Source organism: Oncorhynchus tshawytscha, linkage group LG14, assembly GCF_018296145.1.
Source record: "Oncorhynchus tshawytscha isolate Ot180627B linkage group LG14, Otsh_v2.0, whole genome shotgun sequence".
NCBI classification, from domain to species: Eukaryota; Metazoa; Chordata; class Actinopteri; order Salmoniformes; family Salmonidae; genus Oncorhynchus; species Oncorhynchus tshawytscha.
Window position 1 is genome coordinate 32,944,810 of NC_056442.1, and position 24,994 is coordinate 32,969,803.

Consider the following 24,994-nt stretch of genomic DNA (forward strand, 5'->3'; position numbering starts at 1 on the left):
TCTTAAAGTAATGATGGAATGTTGTTTCTCTTTGCTTATTTGAGCTGTTCTTGCCATAATATGGACTTGGTCTTTTACCAAATAGGGTTATCTTCATTATACCACCCCTACTTGTCACAACACAACTGATTGGCTCAAACGCATTAAGAAGGAAAGAAAGACACACCTGTTAATTGAAATGCATTCCTGGTGACTACCTCATGAAGCTGGTTGAGAGAATGCCAAGAGTGTGCAAAGCTGTCGTCAAGGCAAAGGGTGGCTACTTTGAAGAACCTCAAATATAAAATATATTTTGATTTGTTTAACACTTTTTTGGTTACTACATGATTCCATATGTGTCATTTCATAGTTTTGATGTCTTCACTAGTATTCTACAATTTAGAAAATAGTAAAACAATTATGAAAAACCCTGGAATGAGTAGGTGTGTCCAAACGTTTGTTTGAATACACAAGATTTCACCTCGACGTGAATGAAATAAGGAGAAAGAGAGTAATAAACTCAAATGAAATAGAAAAATGTACAAAAGGTATGAAAGAAGTCTACCTCAAAGTGAAGTCAGTGCTGCACAGTGAGAGAAGGAACACAGTCATTCATGGACCATGTATTCTACACTACCAGGGATATCACTTTAAGAATACGTCCCAAATGGCACCCTATAATGCACTACTTTGGTAATACCCTTTGGGACCTGGTCTTAAGCAGTGCACTATAAAGGGAATAGGATGCCATTTGGGACACACATGTCATCAGTAGAGGGGGAGAGGAGGAGACAACAGACAAGGCTTACTGGACACAGACTGGGCTATTTACAGTCATGCAGTGTTTAAAAAGCTTTTTGTTTATGCTCAAAAGCTTTTGCTCGATTATATTCTACATCCGGACTGTGTGTGTGCGTCTCAACTTATGCGTTTTGTTTTATCCACATAAAAGGCCCCTTTCTTTAGCATTTCAAAAAGCGGTTTTGATATCGTAAAATCAAACCAAAGTCACACAGAGGAACACTTTTCAAACACGTTGTTGCACAAATACTCTGGAGGAAGGAGCCTTACCAATGAGGCTGAAGCATCCTTTCTTCTTTTCTGTTTTAGAGACGTCTGAATATGCTTTAACACCATAAGATAAAGATTACATGAGTGTTAAGATGGATGATTTCACAGCTGGGATTGACTGATACTGCTAGCTAGCAGTTACCAGCCTGACATTCAGCTAAGGTACAGCAATCATCAGACTGAAGCTATGATAGTGGTAATGTTAGTCTGAGTGAGTGTCTCTTGGTTGGAGTTGAATGGGTGAGTGCCTTTAGGCAAGGCTGGCTTTTCCCATCCTCGTTTCCCCTGAGTCTATACAGCCCATCGACAGCCCACTGTCAGCCTACATTACCACTGTGACTGCTGTGGCATGAGGAGGTACGTACAGAGCTCCTGCCCCACCCCTCCCTGGACAGTGCAATGCAACTACTCCATTGCCAACACCATAACCCCCTTTCTCTGACCACTCTCATGGGCTGAGACGAGCAGCATTCCGCTCTGTTCCGGATCCCTTCTACTCCGGAGTCTCGGGGTGCGGGGGTAGGCCGTTTTCAGACCGCAGGGCTGTGCAAGCCATGGTGGGGGCAGTGTGGTTTCCCCAGAATGCTTTGTGTAGCGCGTCGAGCTCGGACACCACCGGCAGGCGGATCTCGAGGTGCATCTTCAGGTTCTCCAGCCACTCCTCCAGCTTGGTGAAGGCGGGGCTACAGACAGAAGAGCCAATCAGTCTTAGGTTAGTGATGTCAACCTAGATCACATTTTATTTTTTATTTAACTAGGCAAGTCAGTTAAGAACAAATTCTTATTTACAATGACGGCCTAGCCCGGCCAAACCCCAAACCGGATGACGCTGGGCCAATTGTGAGCCGCCCTATGGGACTCCCAATCACGGCCAGTTGTGATACAGCCTGGAATTGAACTAGGGTCTGCAGTGATGCCTTAAACTGCTGCGCCACTCGGGAGCCCATAAATCAGTTATGGGACACGAGACTTATAATAAACCAAGACTCAACATATATAGCATTATCAAACAATAGTTTCCACTCATAAGTAACCTTATAGACAAATACCTGGAAAAGTGTTCCTGTATGCATCATCCATGTACAGAAGGTAAAAATCTATACCCAAAAAATCTCACACAGCATGGTGATACATGACTTAGGTCAGTGTCAGACACTACACACTCACCGTTTCTCAGCATCCAGGTCACAGCAGAGGACAGCCATAGGGAAGAAGGCAGGGGGGCAGTCTGGAGGACAGAAGTGCTCTAAGAAGCCTGTCACATTCAGCCCAAAGTCATGGGCCCTGGGCAAGTAGTCTGGGTCTGCATTCACCCTACCGATGATCTGGAGGGGGAGAGAGAGAGATTCACAGTAAGGAAAGGGCAAAAGGCGCTGCTGTTATAAGTTATAATACCAGTTATGAAGCTGGAACATTAGTCATAAACTGATATCAGATATCACGACTGCTTGCCAGATTCTTATTTAAACCTACAGATGTAGGATCTTAATTTGATCACTATTTTCTTTCATGCACCGTAGGAAATGCAATTGAGATTTGTGATTTACATAAGTTCACTGAAAACTAACGATAACAGAAGGTTATATTAACAGTATTGCACTTTCCATACAGCCTGCTTTTGGCCAGCTAATGGCCTAACCACCAATCAAGCGACATTATGGACTAAACGTTCAAATCCTGTTCCTTAGGATTATTTTTTTGTGACAACAGGTCAAATTAAGATCCTACATATGTACATCTGACTTACTGTTCTGAGACTCCAGGCCCAGGGGAAAGGCAGTCCCCAATAACAGGGTATACCAAGCATAGAGGGACTGAGGTTATGCCCAATGGGACCCATGGGACCACCAAACGAAGCCAGATCAGCTAGCTAGACCACAGGCAGCCCCTGTCCCTGTCAATCACCCACCACATAAAGAGATCTTCCCCTATGTAATCCTGCCTCTGTAGAGTCCCTGGCTAATGGCGTCCATGTGTAGATAGACCCACTGCATCTCTCACTGCAGATTTATTTTAATGTTTTAACAGAGCAGTTCAGCCCATTGCTGCTGTAACCAACCCTAATGGTTACCATGCTGCTTGGTTGGTCTCTCACTCTCCTTCTCTAGTTTAAGATTGTTCCTGTTCCCAAGAAAGCTAAGGTAACTGAGCTAAACGACTACCGCCCCGTAGCACTCACTTCCGTCATCATGAAGTGCTTTGAGAGACTAGTCAAGGACCATATCACCTCCACCCTACCTGACACCCTAGACCCACTCCAATTTGCTTACCGCCCAAATAGGTCCACAGACGATGCAATCTCAACCACACTGCACACTGCCCTAACCCATCTGGACAAGAGGAATACCTATGTGAGAATGCTGTTCCGACTACAGCTCGGCATTCAACACCATAGTACCCTCCAAGCTCGTCATCAAGCTCGAGACCCTGGGTCTCGACCCCGCCCTGTGCAACTGGGTACTGGACTTCCTGACGGGCCGCCCCCAGGTGGTGAGGGTAGGCAACAACATCTCCACCCCGCTGATCCTCAACACTGGGGCCCCACAAGGGTGCGTTCTGAGCCCTCTCCTGTACTCCCTGTTCACCCACGACTGCGTGGCCATGCACGCCTCCAACTCAATCATCAAGTTTGCGGACGACACAACAGTGGTAGGCTTGATTACCAACAACAACGAGATGGCCTACAGGGAGGAGGTGAGGGCCCTCGGAGTGTGGTGTCAGGAAAATAACCTCACACTCAACATCAACAAAACTAAGGAGATGATTGTGGACTTCAGGAAACAGCAGAGGGAACACCCCCTATCCACATCGATGGAACAGTAGTGGAGAGGGTAGCAAGTTTTAAATTCCTCGGCATACACATCACAGACAAACTGAATTGGTCCACTCACACAGACAGCATCGTGAAGAAGGCGCAGCAGCGCCTCTTCAACCTCAGGAGGCTGAAGAAATTCGGCTGGTCACCAAAAGCACTCACAAACTTCTACAGATGCACAATCGAGAGCATCCTGGCGGGCTGCATCACCGCCTGGTACGGCAACTGCTCCGCCCACAACCGTAAGGCTCTCCAGAGGGTAGTGAGGTCTGCACAACGCATCACCGGGGGCAAACTACCTGCCCTCCAGGACACCTACACCACCCGATGTTACAGGAAGGCCATAAAGATCATCAAGGACAATAACCACCCGAGCCACTGCCTGTTCACCCCGCTATCATCCAGAAGGCGAGGTCAGTACAGGTGCATCAAAGCTGGGACCGAGAGACTGAAAAACAGCTTCTATCTCAAGGCCATCAGACTGTTAAACAGCCACCACTAACATTGAGTGGCTGCTGCCAACACACTGACACTGACTCAACTCCAGCCACTTTAATAATGGGAATTGATGGGAAATGATGTAAAATATATCACTAGCCACTTTAAACAATGCTACCTAATATAATGTTACATACCCTACATTATTCATCTCATATGCATACGTATATACTGTACTCTATATCATCGACTGCATCCTTATGTAATACATGTATCACTAGCCACTTTAACTATGCCACTTTGTTTACATACTCATCTCATATGTATATACTGTACTCGATACCATCTACTGTATCTTGCCTATGCTGCTCTGTACCATCACTCATTCAAATATCTTTATGTACATATTCTTTATCCCCTTACACTGTGTATAAGACAGTAGTTTTGGAATTGTTAGTTAGATTACTTGTTGGTTATTACTGCATTGTCGGAACTAGAAGCACAAGCATTTCGCTACACTCGCATTAACATCTGCTAACCATGTGTATGTGACAAATAAAATTTGATTTGATTTGAGATAACTCAAAAGGATTTAATGAGAAACACAAATACGTTTGACTATTGTTTCCATTTTGTTTCCATATTCTGCTGTCATGGGCACTCACTTCACAAAGCATGATCCCGAAGGAAAAGATGTCCACCTTTTCATCATAGCTTTTCCCTGTGAGAGAAGACATTCCAAGTAAAACATGAGGTTATTCGTTTCAGAGTACTGACATAATGTATTACAGTATGTAGTGTTGAAACAACTGAAGAATTCACATTTTTCTGTTTAAAACCCACTTGGTTCAATTTAAGTGCAATTCAAGCAATGGTGGTTAAAACTTGTCAACCCCACATACCGTGGATCATCTCCGGGGCCATCCAGTAGGGGTTGCCCACTACAGTGTATCTCTTCCTGCGGTCAGGCTTCTTCTGCAGAAGACTCTTGTCCTGGATCTTGTCTTCCACCATTAGCCGAGCCAGCCCAAAGTCTGCCACCACCACACTGTTATTCTGCAGGGAGACAGAGAGGGGACAAACAGAGCAGACAGAGTTACATCTAGTACAACACAATACTAACAACACCAGCCCAAAGTCTGCCACCACCACACTGTTATTCTACAGGGAGACAGAGAGGGGACAAACAGAGCAGACTGAGTCATTCATACGTGATCAGAGTGAGCAGCTGAACATTGTATGCTAGAAAAACACACAAAACCGCTATTCATTAAATACGAATACCGAACCTTTAACAGCTAGGACCTCTATTTCTTGTCTCGGAATCCTGCTTAACAGACAGGATGAAGCCTGCTTGACTGAGACGCTAAACTGCTAGCCATCAAGCTAACAAAGTTTGTCCCAGATGAGTTTTGCAATGGAGCCTCTTTGTCTGGAGAAATAAATGAATGCTTCCAGTGCTGTAGGAGCTGTATCTACTACCCTTGGTTTTGAGACAAACCGGATCACTTGGTGTTCCAATGCGGCAATTGTTTATTTGCCGAGGATTATAGGCTGAGGTGGATTCCTTGATCACCCAGGTCGCTAGCCTACGTAAGATACTGGGGAAAACGCAGAGTGGAATGGTTACATTTTCTACGCCGGTGGCTGGACGGCGTTTTCTCCGCCTTGTCGTTTGTTGTTATCAGACTGGCCGGTGTTGCCCAGAGCTCCCCATCTGATAGCGGAGTCGAAGGAGCACAGCATTAGGAGCAAGGCAATCAATGATGGTTGCATGTCATGAGCCATGTAAGCCCCAACGAGAGGCCCGGAGTGGATACAAACAACTAATAGTTTCGCCGTCCTGGAGCCTGATCTTCCTGCACCTTCGTTGCTCGGGGTGCCTGTGTTTGGGCCGCAGTGCCTACTACTACAATTTCGAAGTTGACATCGGCGGGCTTCTCCATATGTCGAAGGCCTGCAGCAGGCGCCAGGAGCAACGGGCTTAAGTTATCCTGCCTCTCGCTTGTCCATAAAGGGTTCTCCGAATCCTGTAAAGCATGGGACTTGGGCAGATTTCCTCATCCTTCTCGCCAGCAGTGATTTTGGGCAGCTCCATGGTAAGAAATGTGACCGTTCCTGGTGCAAAAACAATGTCCTATCCCGGAGTTCGAGTAAATTACTTTACTAAGCTTCTCCCGGATGTACTACGTAGGACATGGAAATCGATTCTATCGTAGGTAATGGGGGTGTTAATGACATTATGAAGAGCTGATTGACTCTCTGCTAGATACTCAAAAGGCCCATCATATCTGGCCCTGTGCCCTCTCAGAATCATGGCATGGAACGCTTTAGCCAGTTGTGAAGAGAAAACCCTGCTATGTGATTATTGCAGCTAAATGGGTGTAACTTTTGATGACAATTTCGATATCTTTTGGAAACAAAACAGGTTTTATAAGGAGGATGGGATCCACCCAAATCATTTGTGTTCCTGGATCCTTTCACAGCATTATAAGGCTGTATTGAGACAATGACCCAAGCCCAGCTCAGCTAATCCCTACCATTGTGTTGCTCAGCAAATGTACATTACACCAGGGGCGTTTGGTAGACACAATGCAAGTAACCTAATTTGTCCCTTTAACTGCCTCTGCTGATCCTACAGCTATTGTATGCAGTAATCATGTGCCTATGAACCAGATTTATACTGTTAGCACTGAGCCAGTGTGCCCTAGGAGGAAGTCCACTATGTGCAGCTCACCCTGCACCAACATAAATAACATGAGCAAATGTACTTATGCTAAGCTTCCCAGTAAAGCAATAAAAACAAGTAAGCATCCCAGAAGAAAGTGCTCAAAATAGACCCACGTCAACATATGTAGTTTAAGAAACATGAAATCAATAATTTGCTAGTAACAGATGACATTCATATTTTGACAATCTCTGAAACTCACTTAGGTTTTTTGATGATACAGTGGTGGCAATACAAGGTTATAACATTTAAAAAGATGGAAATGCCAATGGTGGAGGTGTTGCTGTTTATATTCAGAACCACATTCCTATAAATATTAGAGGATCTCATGGTAAATACTGTTAAAGTAATATGGCTACAGGTTCATCTGCCTCACCTAAAGCCCATTCTGGTGGGAAGCTGCTATAGACCAAGTGCTAACAGTCAGTATCTGGATATCTGTGTGAAATGCTTGATAATGTATGTGATATCAACAGAGAGGAATATTTTCTGGGTGATTTAAATATTGACTGGATTTCATCAAGCTGCACACTCAAGAAAAAGCTTCAAACTGTAACCAGTGCCTGCAACCTGGTTCAGGTTATCAGTCAACCAACCAGGGTAGTTACAAACACAGGAATGAAATCATCAACATGTATTGATCACATATTTACTTATGCTGCAGAAATTAGCTTGAAAGCAATATCCAGATCCATCGGATTTGTAAGGATCGATGTTGGAAACGAGAAGCAGATACAGGGAGTGAACATTTAATGAAACACGGACATGAAACAGAACAGGAACTACATCTGAACAGGGGGAAAATAATGACAGCCATGCTGACACGGGGAACAAAACTGGGGAACAGACGGATATAGAGGGGGCAATCAACAACGTGAAGGAGTCCAGGTGAGTCCAATGAGCACAGATGCACGTAATGATGGTGACAGGAGTGCGTAATGAAGGGTAGCCTGGCGCCCTGGAGGGGAAGCGGGAGCAGGCGTGACAGGATGTAGTGATCACAATATAGTAGCCCTATCTAGGAAAACCAAAGTTCCAAAGGCTGGGCCTAATATAGTGTATAAGAGGTCATACAATAAGTTTTGTAGTGATTCCTATGTTGTTGATGTAAAGAATATTTGTTGGTCCGTGGTGTGTAATGAGGAGCAAACAGACATTGCATTTGACACATTTATGCAATTGCTTATTCAATTTACTAACAAGCATGCACCTATTAAGAAAATTACTGTCAAAACAGTTAAATCCCTGTGAATTGATGAGGAATTGAAAAATTGTATGGTTGAGAGGGATGAGGCAAAAGGAATGGGAAATAAGTCTGGCTGCACAACTGATTAGCAAACATATTGCAAATTGAGAAATCATGTGACAAACTGAATAAAAAGAAGAAACTATGAAACAAAGATAAATAACAAAGAATAATAGTAAAAAGCTTTGGAGCACCTTAAAAAACATTTTGGGAAAAAAGGAAAACCAAATGATATTGCCAAACACTTCAATGATTTTTTCATTGGCAAGATTAGCAAATTTAGGCATGAAAAGCTGACACTACACCCAAGTATATCTGACCAAATTATGAAAGAAAATCATTCTAATTTTGAATTCTGTAAAGTGAGTGTGGAAGAGGTGAAAAAATTATTGTTGTCTAACAATAATGACAAGCCACCGGGGTCTGACAATTGAGGATAATAGCAGATGATATTGCCACTCCTATTTGCCATATTTTCAATTTAAGCCTACTAGAAAGTGTGTGCCCCCAGGCTTGGAGGGAAGCAAAAGTCATTCCGCTACCTGAGACTAGTAAAGCCCCCTTCACTGGCTCAAAATGGCCAACCAATCAAACTCCTGGAAAAAATGGTGTTTGACTCGATACAATGCTATTTTACAGTAAACAAATTGACAACACATTTTCAGCACGCTTATAGGGAAGGACATTCAACAAGCATAGGCACTTACACAAATGACTGATGATTGGCTGAGAGAAATTGATGATAAAAATATTGTGGGGGCTGCTTTTGACATTATCGATCATAGTCTGTTGCTGGAAAAATGTGTATGTTATGGCTTTACACCCCCTGCTATGTGGATAAAGAGTTACCTGTCTAACAGAACACAGAGGGTGTTCTTTAATGGAAGCCTCTCCAACATAATCCAGGTAGAATCAGGAATTCCCCAGGGCAGCTGTCTAGGCCCATTACTTTTTTCAATTTTTACTAATGACATGCCACTAGCGGATGACTCAACACTATACATGTCAGCTACTACAGCGACTGAAATGACTGCAACGCTTAACAAAGAGTTGCAGTTAGTTTCAGAGTGGGTGGCAAGGAATAAGTTAGTCCTAAATATTTCTAAAACTAAAAGCATTGTATTTGGGACAAGTCAATCACTAAACCCTAAATCTCAACTAAATCAATCTCATGTGGAAATTGAGGTGACTAAACTGATTGGAGTAACCTTGGACTGTAAACTGTCATGGTCAAAACATATTGATACAACAGTAGCTAGGATAGGGAGAAGTATGTCCATAATAATCCGCTGCTCTACCTTCTTAACAGCACTATCAACAAGGCAGGTCCTACAGGGCGTAGTTTTGTCGCACCTGGACTACTGTTCAGTCATGTGGTCAGGTGCCACAAAAACAGACTTTTTGAAATTGGCTCAGAACTGTCGGCACAGCTGGCCCTTGGATGAACACAGAGAGCTAATATGAATAATATGCATGTCAAATCTCTTCTGGCTCAAAGTGGAGGAGAGATTGACTTCATCACTACTTGTATTTATGAGAGGTATTGACATGTTGAATGCACCAAGCTGTCTGTTTGAACTACTGGTGCACAGCTCAGACACCCATGCATACCCCACAAGACATTCCATTCCACAAGACATTCCATAAGAAGTCTCCAAGTCCAGAACAGACTATGGGAGGCGCACAGTACTAAATAGAACCATGACAACATGGAACTCTACTGCACATCAAGTAACACATGCAAGCAGTAAAATGAGATTTTAAAAACAGATAAAAATACACCGTATCGAAGTGTGGGGACTGTGAAGGAACATGCACAGACACATGCATACACACACGATAACATACGCACTATAAACATACGTACACATGGATTTTGTACTGTAGATATGTGGTAGTGGTGGAGTAGGGGCCTGAGGGCACACAGTGTGTTGTGAAATCTGTCAATGTATTGTAATGTTTTTTGAAATTGTATAATACAATATACTATCAACACCAACATACTATCAACACCAGCCCAAGTCTGCAACCACCACACTGTTATTCTTAAGGGAGACAGAGGACACACACACAGTCACATCTGCTGCATCACAATACCCTACACACTGCAAATCTACCTACAAGACTATTCATCTTACCACAGACATAAAGACACATGCCAGATAGAGAGGTGGAGAGAGAGAGAGCACACTCAACAACATAGAGAAATAAAGAGAAGTGTGAATACTATGACTGTTGACTTTGAGAGGTACAAACACTCTACTGTACAGTACTTTACCCTAACAAAGGTTTCTCTGTGTCTAATGTCAGTACATCGCCATTGTCACATCTCTTTCAATGAGAGACAAACCTGTATGTGATCTAGACATACAGGTGCAAACTCTTAATCCTCAAAGAAAACACGCACCCCTGAGAGAGAACACACCTTACATCTCTGTACTCACCTCTCTGACAAGACAGTTGTATGAGTTCAGGTCGCGGTGGATTATGTTCATGGAATGCAGATATGACTGGAAGACAGAGAGAAAGAAAGGGGGGATGGAAAGAGTGAAAGAAAGAAAACAAGAGTTAGGTATTAAGTTTAAACCTCAAACCAGTGCCTAGTGGAACAAATGTGCATTGTTCTTCTTTCAGAGTATAGCCTTTGTACATTCACTAATCTACAGTCATGTGCTATATTCATCACTGTAAACCCAAATCAAAGGCAACACACCATGACTACCCATGATGCCATAATCCAGAAGGAATTCAAGCTATAATTTTCATATAGGGAAAATCTGCTACACATGTGAACAACACTGCTGCAACACTTCCTCTAGATCTCCACTGGAGGGCAGTGTGAGCATGGTTAGTTTGACTGCACTGTCTGTCATTCTATTCACCACCACTGCACTGCAGTTTCTCTGATTGCAGCAGTGAACCCTGGTCCCGACAAGACCCACAGTGCATACTGGCTTCTGATCTGTTTTTGGTTTTATTCTAGAGGCATTCTATACATTCTATTTGGCATGGATCATTCACTCACCATCCCTGCAGCGATGTCTTTAGCAAAGCTCACTCTCTGATTCCAAGGGTAGTTGATATCCTGTTAGTAAGACAAACCAAGGATAGAATCAGACTCTGGATGTTTCACAGAACATAAACACCAGTGATTAAAACTAAAGGGAGGCTCTCTAATCCTAATCCTGTATCCTCTGATGACTCTGAGACACAATGTACAACACGCAACTATGCACTCATAGGGACACACAGCCACCCAACCGCACACACACAATCTGGTGCAGTGGCACACCCATACAGAAGTGCACACAACAAAGTACTAAAATCCCACACAGACACACAGACACACCACCGTTACCATTTTCTTAATGATCTCCCTCAGGGTTCCTCCTTTGATGTACTCTGCGATGAAATTGAGTCTCTTGTCTTTGTAGAGGACACCTATAAACTTCAGCACGTTGGGGTGCTCCAGACAACGCATCACCTTCACCTGGAGAGGGAGGAGGGTACACCTTTTAAGTCTTGGAAGATACTTTAGGTTTAGTTAGTTTAGTTATTGAACCCATATTTAGAGCTACAGTCCAGGAGCTGTCCTAGTCCTGACTCCTCATAAAGACCAAACATCTAGGAGCTGGTGGGAGTGGTTGTGTTGTGTGGGTTTAGTGAAAGCAGTAGTTAGCTGAACTGGGTGGGTAGCTACATAATTAGTGAAAGACCTCCTTGTCTCCCGCCCTGAGGGTCTCTGTGAGATGGACATTCCTCCTTCTAGACTTTGATTTTAGTCTATAACCATTTCCTCCTGGTCTAAACATATAAGATGTCTCCTCTCCTGTCATTAACTTGACATAATTGTAACAAGAAACAGGAATAATACGTGGTTATTACAGCTTCCCAAAGAGAGAAAAACTGATTAGGTCCTAAAGGAGGTAAACATTACATTAGCTACTCTGAAGTCAAGGGAAGGGAGGGAGAAAACTATTTTGAAGGCTTTGATTTAAAAAATGGGCACCAAGGCTCAAAAGGCCAACGGTTTTAAAAAGGCCTACCATGTCTCTAACATAAGGGCAAGACTCCAATCCATCAAACAACTTAAAAAAACATCTTGAACTTAGGAAACCATGCCCAAGGCGGTGTTTGTGATGTGTGATAAGTTTGCGAGAGAGCTGAGCCCTTCCTTTGTAATTGGAGTGTTATGCAGGCAGGGCACTAATAAAAACAGTTAGAAAACAAACCTCAGTCTGCATTCCGCTGTTTGTTGGTGGGCGGTCATGGCCTGTTGTTTTAACTGCTTACAGAGTTATTAAAGGGACTAAGGGTGTTAACCTGCACACCTCAGTGTTCACACAGTGTTTCCTGAAGAGGAGAGTAGAATGCAGGGTAGAATAGTGTATTTGTATGTGTGCACATGTGTGGCGAGTGTGCATTTGATTGCCGATGTGAGTGTCTGTTTATCTGGGAGGGATGTGGCAAAGGGTATATACCTGTGTATACCTCTAATGACTGTCTGTCCACCCCTCACAGCCTAATTAGGGTGGGGTACTTTTTACGAGGTGTAGTGGTGTGTATCACTGTCATCTAAACATGACATTCCGAGCTTGATAAACTACACTCTGTGGTAAACTTAGACTACCAGTGTTAACAATAGTGGCCAGGGTTGGAAACATGGTCTGTGATCTCTGTCACTGAACTAAGCCCAAGCATTGTTCTCGATACATGTTCTGTAGATACGTAGCACAGGATTGTACTGTCCTTAGAAGAAGTGGGAGCTCTTTGGGACAAGCACAGAGATTGCCATTGCGTGTGGTGTTTCAAATCATTGGAATAAAGGAAAGAGATGGATGGTGTACCTTCATAAACCTTTAATATATAAGGCTTATCTAAAAATCTTCTGAAATCATTTATAGGCAAATTGAATTTAGAATCTCAATGTATCTCCTGATTTGACCCTGTTGAACTATGATGGTGTCACATCAACAAAGGCAAAAGAAGTCAAGGTTGAAAGAGTGGTCACCCACTTCTTTTAGGAATGACCTCTGCGTCTCGTCATCGAAACGAATCAGCTCCTTCATCACCATCACCTCCCCTGTCTCTCTGTGGGTCACCTGCAGAAACACACACACCGTGATTTCATCAGTCTGCGCCACAGGGAATGGGGGTACTTTCCGTTCAAAGCTAATTTCACCCCAACAGGTAAACTCTGGGAATCTGGGAATAAAAACCCTGGATATATGTGGTCTCCCTCTCAAAGCAGATATTTACTCCCTGCTTGAGTGCATCTTCCAAGCAGCAGATGAACATATAGGCTACTGTACTTTCTGGTTTCATCTGAAGCCATTCTGTAAAGCATCTCAATGCTGCCATCTTCTGGAACTTTTGAACACAGAATATACTGCTCCTACGCAGTAACATTTGACACACATTCACTCTTGTGAAGTGGGATTTTTAAAACCTTTTTGGGATAGGGGGCAGCATTTTCACTTTTGGATGAATAGCGTGCCCAGACTGAACTGTCTCCTACTCTGTCCCAGATGCTAATATATGCATATTATTATTAGTATTGGATAGAAAACACTCTGAAGTTTCTAAAACTGTTTGAATGATGTCTGTGAGTATAACAGAACTCCTATGGCAGGCAAAAACCTGAGAAGAAATCCAAACAGGCTGTGAGAAATCGATTTTCAAAACAGTGCCTATTGAAATCCCAGTGAGATATGAATGAGGATGCACTTCCTAGGGCTTCCACTAGATGTCACCGTCTTTAGACACTGGTTTGAGGATTCTACTATAAAGGAGGGGCTCATAATAGCTCTTTGAGTGAGTGGTCTGGCAGAGAGACTCGGTCTAGCTTCTGTTGACGCCAAAATGGCGGATATTCCTCTGGCTGTTTTGGGTTCTGAGCGCCGTTCTCAGATTATGCTTTTTCCGTAAAGTTTTTTTGAAATCTGACACAGTGGTTGCATAGAGGATACGTCCATCTTTAATTCTGTGAATAACACTCACCGGATGTTTTGGAATTAAAACATTACTGCACGTAACGTGCCAATGTAAACTGAGATTTCTGAATATAAATATGCACATTATCGAACAAAACATACATGTATTGTGTAACATGATGTCCTATGAGTGTCATCTGATGAAGATCATCAAACGTTAGTGATTAATTTTAACTATATTTCTGCTTTTTGTGACTCCTATCTTTGGCTGGAAAATGGCTGTGTATGTTTTTGTGACTTGACTCTGACCTAACATATGCTGTGCTTTCGCTGTAAAGCATTTTTGAAAATCGGACACGATGGGTAGATTAACAGGATGTTTATCTTTCATTTGCTGTATTGGACTTGTTAATGTGTGAAACAGACAATGTCCACGTCATACCCAAGTCATCAGGTTGGTGTGTTTACCTTGATGGCCTGTCCAAAGCAGCCTTTTCCCAGCACCTCTCCATGGATGAGGTCTGAGGGCCGGAAGATCCGGTGCATGCGACTGTTGGAGACGACCCGCAGTGACTCGGAGCGGTTAATGTCCTTCCTCTGAGAGAGAGGGGACGCTGCGTTACTGGAGCACGGAGACTTATCAATACTGTAGCTCCGTCTGGAGAGAGAGGGGGAGAGAGGGAGAGAGAGATAAAAGAAGGGAGTGAGAGGTGGAGAGAAGGAAAAACAGAAAGATGGAACAGACGAAGAAAAATAAATCATCAGTCTCACAGGATCACTGATGTGCATCCATACTGCCCTTCGCAGTGTTAAACGACGTTGCCAACCCTGTCATAAGGCATCAGTCTAGCATCTACTACCGTTATATACGAATTATGAAATTGGAGCGACAGCGTAACTGCAGTTAGACATTGCTCATCCATTTCACTGAAGAGCTGAAATAATGTAATGTGTGTCAGCCCACACATTTGCACCAATAAAATGTAATTCATGTAAGCTAGTTATGTCTAAAATGTGTTTCGTACACATTGAATGCTTTTATTTATGCATACATTAATTTAGCTGAAGATTTTATATAAATCTGTATTTTGTCGTGTATTTCTTTCATTTTCTATCCTATTCATACTGTACTTGAAATAAACCAAAAACACCATGTCTAAAACAGCATGTATTTGTGCGTCTGTAAATGGCACTGAGATTAGTCCTTACGTGATCATGCGTGAGCGCAGGTTATTGATGTCTGGGTGTGGGGGTTGGGTGATGGGGAGGATGGGGCTGGGACCGCCAGACAGAGGAGTGATCAGGGGTCCGTCCACCGTCTCCCCCTCTGAACCGCCCTGGTCATGGGGGTCGTGCTCTATGGTCAGCTGGAGCAGACGACTGGTCTCCTGGATGAGCAGGTCAATCTGGTGGAGCGGAGGAAAAAGATGACCAGTTTAGCATTAGAATGTAACATAACATGTAGAATCTAGCATAGCATATAGCATAGCATGTAGCATGTCTAAGAGTGTTCATGTTTTGGTGGAGTGAATGAGATTGCCTCCTAGTGTCTGTCAACTCCATTTCTGTAGATTAAACATGAGTGAGGACTTAAACTTAGATCTTCTAACATCAAGCCTTGAATTTCATTTAACATCTCACTAATATCAATGTCATTGATGTCTAACAGCAACACAGGTAGAAGAGATGTCAGTTGGTTACCTCATCGAGAGGAACGTTCCTGATGGGTGTTCCGTTGATCTCCAGGATCCGGTCTCCGACATGTATGGAGTTCTTCACATCTGGACTGATCAACTCAGAGTCCACCCTGGAGAAGGAATGAGAGAACAGAGATAAGCAGTTAGACACAGATTTAACCTCGATATCCATCTTTTTGCCATTACATTAGCCGAGTGGTTACATCATAAGTCTAGGAAGTATGACAGAATGAGACTTTAGAAAATCTAACATGTACAGAATGATATACTGGTCAACTGGAAAGATAAAAGACCGGACTGCTTATATACTGCTAGATCCTTTCCATCCCTTTTGTTGTACAAGGACATGGGTATAGTATTTAATCTACACTGGATTTAAATAACAATGTCCTCACTTTCCCTAACTTCCATTCTGTGCTTTTCTGACTTCCATGTCTTCTGTTCATTAATCTCCAATCCTTCTGTTAGCCTCCCCATCCATTCCCTTCTCCCCCTCCCCTCCCTCCCCCAATCCATCCCTCCCTTGGTGTATTTATTACAATTCTATTCAATTTTTAATTAAACCAGGAAATCCCACTAACATAAGGAATCATCTTTTCCCTCTCTCACCCCCCCTCTTTCCCAATCCCTCCTTATCTCCACCCTCCCATTGCCTACCTACCCCCTCTCTCACCTTCCATCCCTCCTATCCCCCTCATGCTTCCTCTATACTCACTGTGACACCCTGACAGTGTGTTCAGGGCCATAGCCGTTGGGACTGAGAGGGCTGAGAGGCTGGTCGATGGCGACCGAGATCCCTCTCCGCCCGTCTGTGGAGGCTGGGATGGACACCAGGGTCACCGTGTGGGGGATCCTGGAGCATGGTGAGTCTGACAGGGACACAGGCGTCACAATGGTCTGGTAGTAACAGTGGCCACTGTGGAGGGAGAAGGGGCAGAGACGCAGGGGGAGGTCAGCATAGATAGAATAGACAAGTGTATGAATATCCGTAATGCTACATTAATACAGAAAAATAAGAATGCAAATGTAATTTGTTCTTAAACACAATGGCATTTACACATATTGTTTTGGATATACACTACCATTCAAAAGTTTGGGGTCACTTAAAAATGTCCTTGTTTTTGAAAGAAAAGCTCATTTTTACTCCATTAAAATAACATAAAATGGTCAGAAATACAGGGTAGACATTGTTAATGTTGTAAATGACTATTGTAGCTGGAAACGGCTGATTTTTAACGAGGACAAGTACATTAATGTCTAGTTTGAGAAACAGACGCCTCAACAGGCAGCTTCATTAAATCGTACCCGCAAAACACCAGTCTCAACGTCAACAGTGAAGAGGCAACTCCGGGATGCTGGCCTTCTAGGCAGAGTTGCAAAGAAAAAGCCATATCTCAGACTGGCCAATAAAAATAAAATATTAAGATGGGCAAAAGAACACAGACACTGGACAGATGATCTGCCTGGAAGGCCAGCATCCCTGAGTTGCCTCTTCACTGTAGACATTGAGACGGGGGTTTTGCGGGTACTATTTAATGAAGCTGCCAGTTGAGGACTTGTGAGGCGTCTGTTTCTCAAACTAGACACTAATGTACTTGTCCTCTTGCTCAGTTGTGCACCGGGGCCTCCCACTCCTCTTTCTATTCTGGTTAGAGCCAGTTTGCGCTGTTCTGTGAAGGGAGTAGTACACAGCGTTGTACGAGATCTTCAGTTTCTTGGCAATTTCTTGCATGGAATAGCCTTAATTTCTCAGAACAAGAATAAACTGACGAGTTTCAGAAGAAAGGTCTTTGTTTCTGGCCATTTTGAGCCTGTAATCATACCCACAAATGCTGATGCTCCAGATACTCAACTAGTCTAAAAAAGGCAAATTTTATTGCTTCTTTAATCAGAACAGTTTTCAGCTGTGCTAACATATTTGCAAAAGGGTTTTCTAATAATCAATTAGCCTTTTAAAATAATAAACTTGCATTAGCTAACACAGCGTGCCATTGGAACACAGGAGTGATGGTTGCTGATAATGGGCCTCTGTATACCTATGTAGATATTAAAAATCAGCCGTTTCAGGGGCCTCCCGGGTGGCGCAGTGGTCTAAGGCACTGCATCGCACCAGAGACTCTGGGTTCGAGCCCAGGCTCTGTCGCATCCGGCCGCGACCGGGAGGTCCATGAGGCGACGCATAAGGGAGGGTTTGGCCAGTAGGGATATCCTTGTCTCATCGCGCACTAGCGACTCCTGTGGTGGGCCGGGCGCAGTGCACACTGACTAGGTCGCTAGGTGTACGGTGTTGGTGCGGCTGGCCTTGGTGCGGCTGGCTTCCGGGTTGGATGCGCACTGTGTTAAGAAGCAGTGCGCTTGGTTGGGTTGTGTTTTGGAGGACACATGGCTCTCGACCTTGGTCTCTCCCGAGCCCGTACGGGAGTTGTAGCGATGAGACAAGACAGTAACTACTAATAATTGGATACCACAAAAAGGGGGTAAAAAAATAAATAATAAAATCAGCTGTTTCCAGCTACAATAGTCATTTACAACATAACATACAAATAACACTATATTTCTGACCAATTTGATGTTATTTTAAATGGACAAAGAAATGTGCTTTTCTTTCAAAAACATTTCTAAGTGACCCCAAACCTTTGAACAGTAATGTAAGTGATCATTTACATTTCTGTGAGCATCACCTGATAAAATGTCAGACGGCAGAATAATGATCTAGTCAACCTCCCATCACACACACACTGACACTTCCATTCAGAGCTCACAGGACAATGACTGCTTGCATTTCAACATCCCTTCCTCCCTCCTCGTGTCAGGGTGTGTGTGTGTGTGTGTGTGTCATACAGTACCCCCTTCCTCCCTCCTCGTGTCAGGGTGTGTGTGTGTGTGTGTCATACAGTACCCCCTTCCTCCCTCCTCGTGTCAGGGTGTGTGTGTGTCATACAGTACCCCCTTCCTTACTTCATGTCCGTTGCTTCTCTATCCACCACTTCCGTTATTTCCACATTTCTATTTCTGCTTTGGGTTACAGTGGCCAGGCTGCACAGCACTGGTATTACTGTAATAACGTTATGAACAAATTATAACCTCTCGTCAAGACAAATAATGACCTTCCCTGGAGTCTGCAGAATCTCTACACCCTACTCCTTATTAGCACTGACTGAAATATATGAGGATCATTTTATAAATAAAGTTGTATGATCACTACAATGTACCAGTATAGTTTGGACCTCTCCACCAGTGCGTAGGTGTCTCCATCTCCGATGAAGGCTCTGCAGTTCAGACAGGTGAAGCATTCTGGGTGGTACTTCTGTTCCCCTGCGACCTGGAGGGCACACGCAGAGGGAGGTTCATGGTAGGATTACTAGGTAGGGTTAAGAGTCAGCTAAACAACTTCTTTTCATCTTTTTATTCAACCTTTATTTCAGCAGGCCGGTCAATTGCAAACCAAATTATTCTCTTGCAATGACCACCTGTCTGACCAAGACGGAAAAGCAAGGCAAAGAGAAATCTACAAAACAACACAATGACAGGTCAAACATTAAACAAAGCAAAGAGAATGTACTACAAGTCTACTATATGTTCACTATTTGTTCAGGTCGGTAGATGCATCACGTAGCAATAACAGCAACAAATGGAGAAACACACTAGGGCAGATGCAGGTTAACCAGTGCAAGGAGGGCTAGATTGCTGTGGCTGATATCAGCGTTATTAGCTTCAGGCTGGTTTCTATCTAGCTCAATCCAATCACTGGCAGAAGCAGGTAGCTGAGAATTGAATTGCAGCTCAAAACAGCAGAACCAGTTAAATTACCGACCACAACTAGATTTGTAAACAAACAGATACTACAATCACACTCAACATAGTAACCAGGCAAATTGGTCTAAATGGTGCCACTTAAGAAAGCTTTTGGCAAAAGGTTTTCCTTATAGCTCACGATATGTATGGTAATTTACTGAAGGATGTAAGACCACTAGGGCCTGACTTACACACGGAATGCTAATCTATACATAGAACCCACCCAGGTAGAATTACCTTAAATGCAAATGGAAAACATTCCTGGTTGGATAGGGCTAATCAGGGCTTTACTTAAACAAGAACCTGGTGACCTTGTAGCTCCTCAAAGACAGGTTGAAGATCTGATTAGACCTCTCTCCCCCCCCTCTCTCTAGATCCCTCCCTCTTCTCTCTCTCTTACCCATTTCCTTCTCTCTCCCGCTCTCTTTCTCTCTCATTTTCTGCACCGATCAGCAGAGGGTTGGGCTTGTGGTGGGTGTGGTAGGCACTCTAGAGCTGCAATGATCTGCAATTCAAATTTCACTGAGGGGGAGTTTTCAGGGATGTGAGAGATGGGGGGATACTGAACAAAGAAGAGTAATCTATGAAATATGAGAATAAAGAGAAAAAACTGACTGTTCTTATGACCCCCCCCCCCATCTCGAGGCTTCCACTGCTGCAAGCCTCATAAAAAAGTGTGGCACTAGCAACTTCCTTTAAGAGTGGCACAGTGCTTTTAAATGGTCGATAATATAGATACCAACAACAAAAAAACAGCCCTGTCTGCTGCCCCCCCTCCCCCCAGGGAGCATTCCCATGGAAACCAGAGAACCCACACTGAGAGAGTACCCTTGGGCTGCTTGGAGGAAGTCAATGGAACACATTAAGGAATTAATCAATAATAAGTCATTAACATGAGCGGCTCATCCCAGCCACAGGAAAAGCTATGTCTGACTCTGAGCATCTACTGATGCAGAAAGGAATGGAGAGAGAGTGAGAATAAAAAAGGGAGAAATGGGTTGACTCCATGATCTATGTTTGTACCTTTTTAACCTTGATTGTTCATGTTAACAACAGAGCAGAGGGACTCAGAGAGCGAATGAGAAGAGAGAGAGGAGAGAAGGTAATGACTGTGTAATTGGCTTCCATTTGAGCTCTGGAGCAGACAGAACATGAAATGAGTTGGTCAAGAAAAGCAGCCTCAATGGCTTGGTGAGTCACAGTCATTGTTTTTTGGAGTGGAGTAGGGAGGGTAAAACAATGATAAGTGGCTGACATCTTTATGTCAGTTATGATCACAGTACATGTAAACACCACATCACAGAGACTCAGAGGGAGGGAGATGAGATTATAATTATAGATACATTAGAGCGTGTGCCCGCATTGAGAATGAAGTACAACAAATTAGGAAAGATAGGGGTCAAAATGTCTTCTATAGAATGAAGTCAGATAGTAGAATATGCATGCGAGCGTGAGTGAGTGTGTGCGCGCCTGTACAGCAAATTGGCCAGTGTTACCTAGTGTTGATTATTGGGGCGGCAGAGTAGCCTAGTGGTTAGAGCGTTGGACTAGTAACCGAAAGGTTGCAAGTTCAAAATCCCCGAGCTGACAAGGTACAAATCTGTCGTTCTGCCCCTGAACAGGCAGTTAACCCACTGTTCCTAGGCCGTCATTGAAAATAAGAATTTGTTCTTAACCGACTTGCCTAGTTAAATAAAAAGGTAAAATAAAAAATAATTCAGTGTAATATTTCTAGTGGGGATTCTGGTGTTAAATGAACTCTGTAAGTGAACCCCAGTGTTGGTGTTAATAACCCGTGTTAAACCAAAACCACACCCATTATTATAATATTTCCCAGCATGCTCTATTGCAGGTTGATTTTTAGAATTGTTTGTTTCAATATCTATGTTTTGCATGTACACTACCTTCAAAATAAGGCCTTATTAAATACTTGTTGTATTGTGTTAAATAATACATTTTTAATGATAAAATATTTGCTTAGGATATCACTTCATGAAGGTTTCAGGACTGAAAATGGATGAATTCAATAACCATGTCTTTGTCATTAACAAATACAGTCATGGGTGTTAACGCTACAATTCACTTGAAATGCATTCTGGGTAATACACAAATAAGGCTTTACACTAAGCAGTGTGTTAATTTAACACTGAAAAGTGTGGACCCGTATAGACACTTGACCAGTGTTAAATGTAACACTGTCAGTGTTGATTTAACACTAGACTATGCTGTGTATGTGTGTGTATGTGTGTGTGTGTGTGTGTGCGGGTGTGTGCGCGGCAGGCAGTGGCCAGTCTCAGGTGTGAGCCCCCGTGGGGAGGAGAAGAAGGACAGCTGGATGGAGAGGAAGACAGTGTGATGCCTGTCACACTGACACTGTGGCTGCTGCCATTTGTCGACCCCCGCCCCCTCCTTTCCTACACACTCCACCCCACACACTCTTCTCTCCAACCACATGTGACAACTGACAGCTGCTGCTGCACACGCACAAAGAAAAGACTCCTACATCAAAAGCCTGAGGGACAGAACAGAGCAAGTGAGAGAGAGAGAGGGAGATAGAGAAGCTAACAATAACCCTGTACATCTCTCATAGGTGGAACGTTCTATTACCTTTGTCTCACTGATAATTGAGTTAGTTTCATTCTGAGTTATTGTGAACTATGTAGCATGAGAAACCTGCCAAAAAGTTGGTTAAAAAGCTTCAATTTACAATGAGTGGGGATAACTTATAGAATGTTCTCTCTCTCTCTCTCTCTCTCTCTGTCTGTCTGTGTGAGAGAGCAGTGTGGCTTGGTCATGTGGCGCACACAGGACCACAACAATCCAAATCATCAGCACGTTTCCTTTGGGAAGAGTGAGGTCGCCATGGAGAAGCATCTGGAAACAGTGTGTTACCATGGTGAGCTGGAGCGAGGCGGTCACATATTAAGCATGATCCTATAATGAACAATGACTGCACCAGCTGGGGACTTGTGATGAAGATACAAAGGTGAGAAATGCAATTCACCTGGAAATAGAAAGCAGGAAGTTTCCTGGAACTACTCATGTATACAACCAATCTTTAAAATTGGCTTTGTCCAATAACTCATCTCCACTTCCTAAACTGTAAACCAAATCATTGCAAATAAATGTAATTTCTTTGAGGGCTTTCCCAAAGATAATGCAAATGAGTTCACAAGAATGAGGAAATGTCCTTGGTGATATTATGATGACACAGCCATTCAAAGGCTGTCATTTCAGCACTTAAATGTGTCAAAGTTTCAACTTTAAGTGTTTGACGACCCAAACATTACGATGATAAGTTGGGAGGCTAATCCATTTAGTGGTGTGTGTGTGTGTGTCTGATTTTAGACAGCCTGTGGAATGTGTATGGCCCCTGTTGGACCAATCAGAGGTATTTATGACCCTCTGGTTTCACAATGACACTCAGGTTCTCTAGTGTAAACAACAGATGAGGGGAAGTTAGGGAGTCTCCATATTGAGTTTAGGACATTTTCTGTTGACAAAACTATTGCATCACTTTCATTTTTGTTTTAGGATTAATTATAAAAAGTTTAGTCCAACCATGTAAACTAGGTGAATTGGAGCCAATGCTACAGTATATTCTAATATGCCCATTGCCCACTACATTGCTTATTAGTGTGGTGGATATTGGAACTTTAGCCGGTTGTTCACTTATGTTTCCTGTATGGACTTCCAGTTATACTGATGCATTGTGGGCCTGTGGAGGGTCTTGCCGATATAGTGATATGGATAATGTGTGGAGAGTAATGGGGACTATAAAACATTAGCAACACAAGGTATGCCCCTTACGTCAGTTAGCCTGATGTAAACACTACACCATGCACACACACAGTCACACGCATGCACACGTTGTCATTTAAACTGATATTAGCACACACTGCCATGACTTCACTAACCCATCCCAGGCAGGATAAATCTATTACAATGACCTAATCCTAACACACCATGATGTGATGCAGAGCTGGTACAGAGGGGATCCGGTTGGTGTAACTAACCACATTATGACCTGGAGATGATTAGTTATTCCAGTGACCTATTGAGGTTCAATGAAACTGCTGCAATAGTAAAGCTCAGGGCTTCTCAACCTTTTCTGTTTTTGAGGCCTTCTGAGACTGACAAGTACACATAAAACCAATAAACCACCAGCAAGAATTCACACAAGAACTATGACAGAAACCAAGTACTTTCATGCTACACAAGCTGATGTTGACATCAGGAATTGGTTACATCAGCAGCACATTCAGCAGGTAACAGATACTCCCGATACCTCCCATGAGAGTGAATTCTAGGTCAAATTCCAAAAAAGCTTAATGGGGGATTCCAAATTCCAAAGCCATTTGAACCATGCATGTTGAGGTGCTGGAGGATCAGGATCAGTCAAATCTCCATATAACAGATGGATAGAATGTCTATAATATAGAATCCTGCATTTAAATCAATTCATCAAGCAATGAAATTTGGCTTTTCAATTTCCAAACCAAAACCTAAACTGTGGAAAGAAGAGAAGTGGAGCATGGCCTGGATCTTGAGTAGAAAAAGAACATCACCTCTATCTTATCCACACTCAGAAAAAAGGGTGCCAAAAGTGTTCTTTGGCTGTCCCCATAGGAGAACCCTTTTAGGTTCCAGGTGAAACCCTTTTTGGTTTCATGTAGAACCCTTTTTGGTTTCATGTAGAACCCTTTTTGGTTTCATGTAGAACCAAAAAGGGTTCTTCAAATGGTATGCTTATGGGGACTTAAAGGTTCTAGATGGCACATTGTTTCCCCTAAGAGTTTGGCAGCTCCAATCACCAGTTCCCTCCTGTTCACTGCCTTCCTTCCTACTTAGATCTCATTTGGCAACACAGGCCTTCCTTTTGTTTCTGACTCCGACTCATTTACAAAGAATAAACGGGGCAAATATGATTAGACCAGACCAAGTAGCAGAAACAGCACCCAGCAACCCCAAACAGGGCTTGGATTCATGCCTGTTCACTGGAAAAACCCTGTTTACCACTTAGCCAACAGCATGTTAAGGCCATCCTGTAGCATCTACAGCATGTTAAGGCCATCCTGTAGCATCTACAGCATGTTAAGGCCATCCTGTAGCATCTACAGCATGTTAAGGCCATCCTGTAGCATCTACAGCATGTTAAGGCCATCCTGTAGCATCTACAGCATGTTAAGGCCATCCTGTAGCATCTACAGCATGTTAAGGCCATCCTGTAGCATCTACAGCATGTTACGGCCATCCTGTAGCATGTTACGGCCATCCTGTAGCATCTACAGC

At 43.3% G+C, this 24,994-nt stretch overlaps 1 protein-coding gene across 4 annotated transcripts in view; it reads right to left on the minus strand.

The window, feature by feature from the left end:
• Nucleotides 1-362: 362 nt before the first annotated feature.
• The window catches only part of LOC112267047 (LIM domain kinase 1-like), a 67,790-nt gene continuing 43,158 nt past the window's right edge, over nt 363-24,994 (minus strand). For all 4 annotated transcript variants that reach the window (XM_042297387.1, XM_042297389.1, XM_042297388.1 and 1 more), the window contains 13 exons: nt 19,120-19,229; nt 16,623-16,823; nt 15,912-16,017; nt 15,420-15,616; nt 14,679-14,868; nt 13,293-13,379; nt 11,636-11,767; nt 11,303-11,362; nt 10,722-10,787; nt 5,206-5,359; nt 4,969-5,024; nt 2,218-2,375; nt 363-1,733 (listed from right to left, as the gene is read on the minus strand). In XM_042297387.1, the coding sequence (XP_042153321.1) occupies nt 1,544-1,733; nt 2,218-2,375; nt 4,969-5,024; nt 5,206-5,359; nt 10,722-10,787; nt 11,303-11,362; nt 11,636-11,767; nt 13,293-13,379; nt 14,679-14,868; nt 15,420-15,616; nt 15,912-16,017; nt 16,623-16,823; nt 19,120-19,229 (1,707 nt within the window). In that variant the 3' untranslated portion in view covers nt 363-1,543. The remainder of the gene's footprint in view (nt 1,734-2,217; nt 2,376-4,968; nt 5,025-5,205; nt 5,360-10,721; nt 10,788-11,302; nt 11,363-11,635; nt 11,768-13,292; nt 13,380-14,678; nt 14,869-15,419; nt 15,617-15,911; nt 16,018-16,622; nt 16,824-19,119; nt 19,230-24,994) is intronic.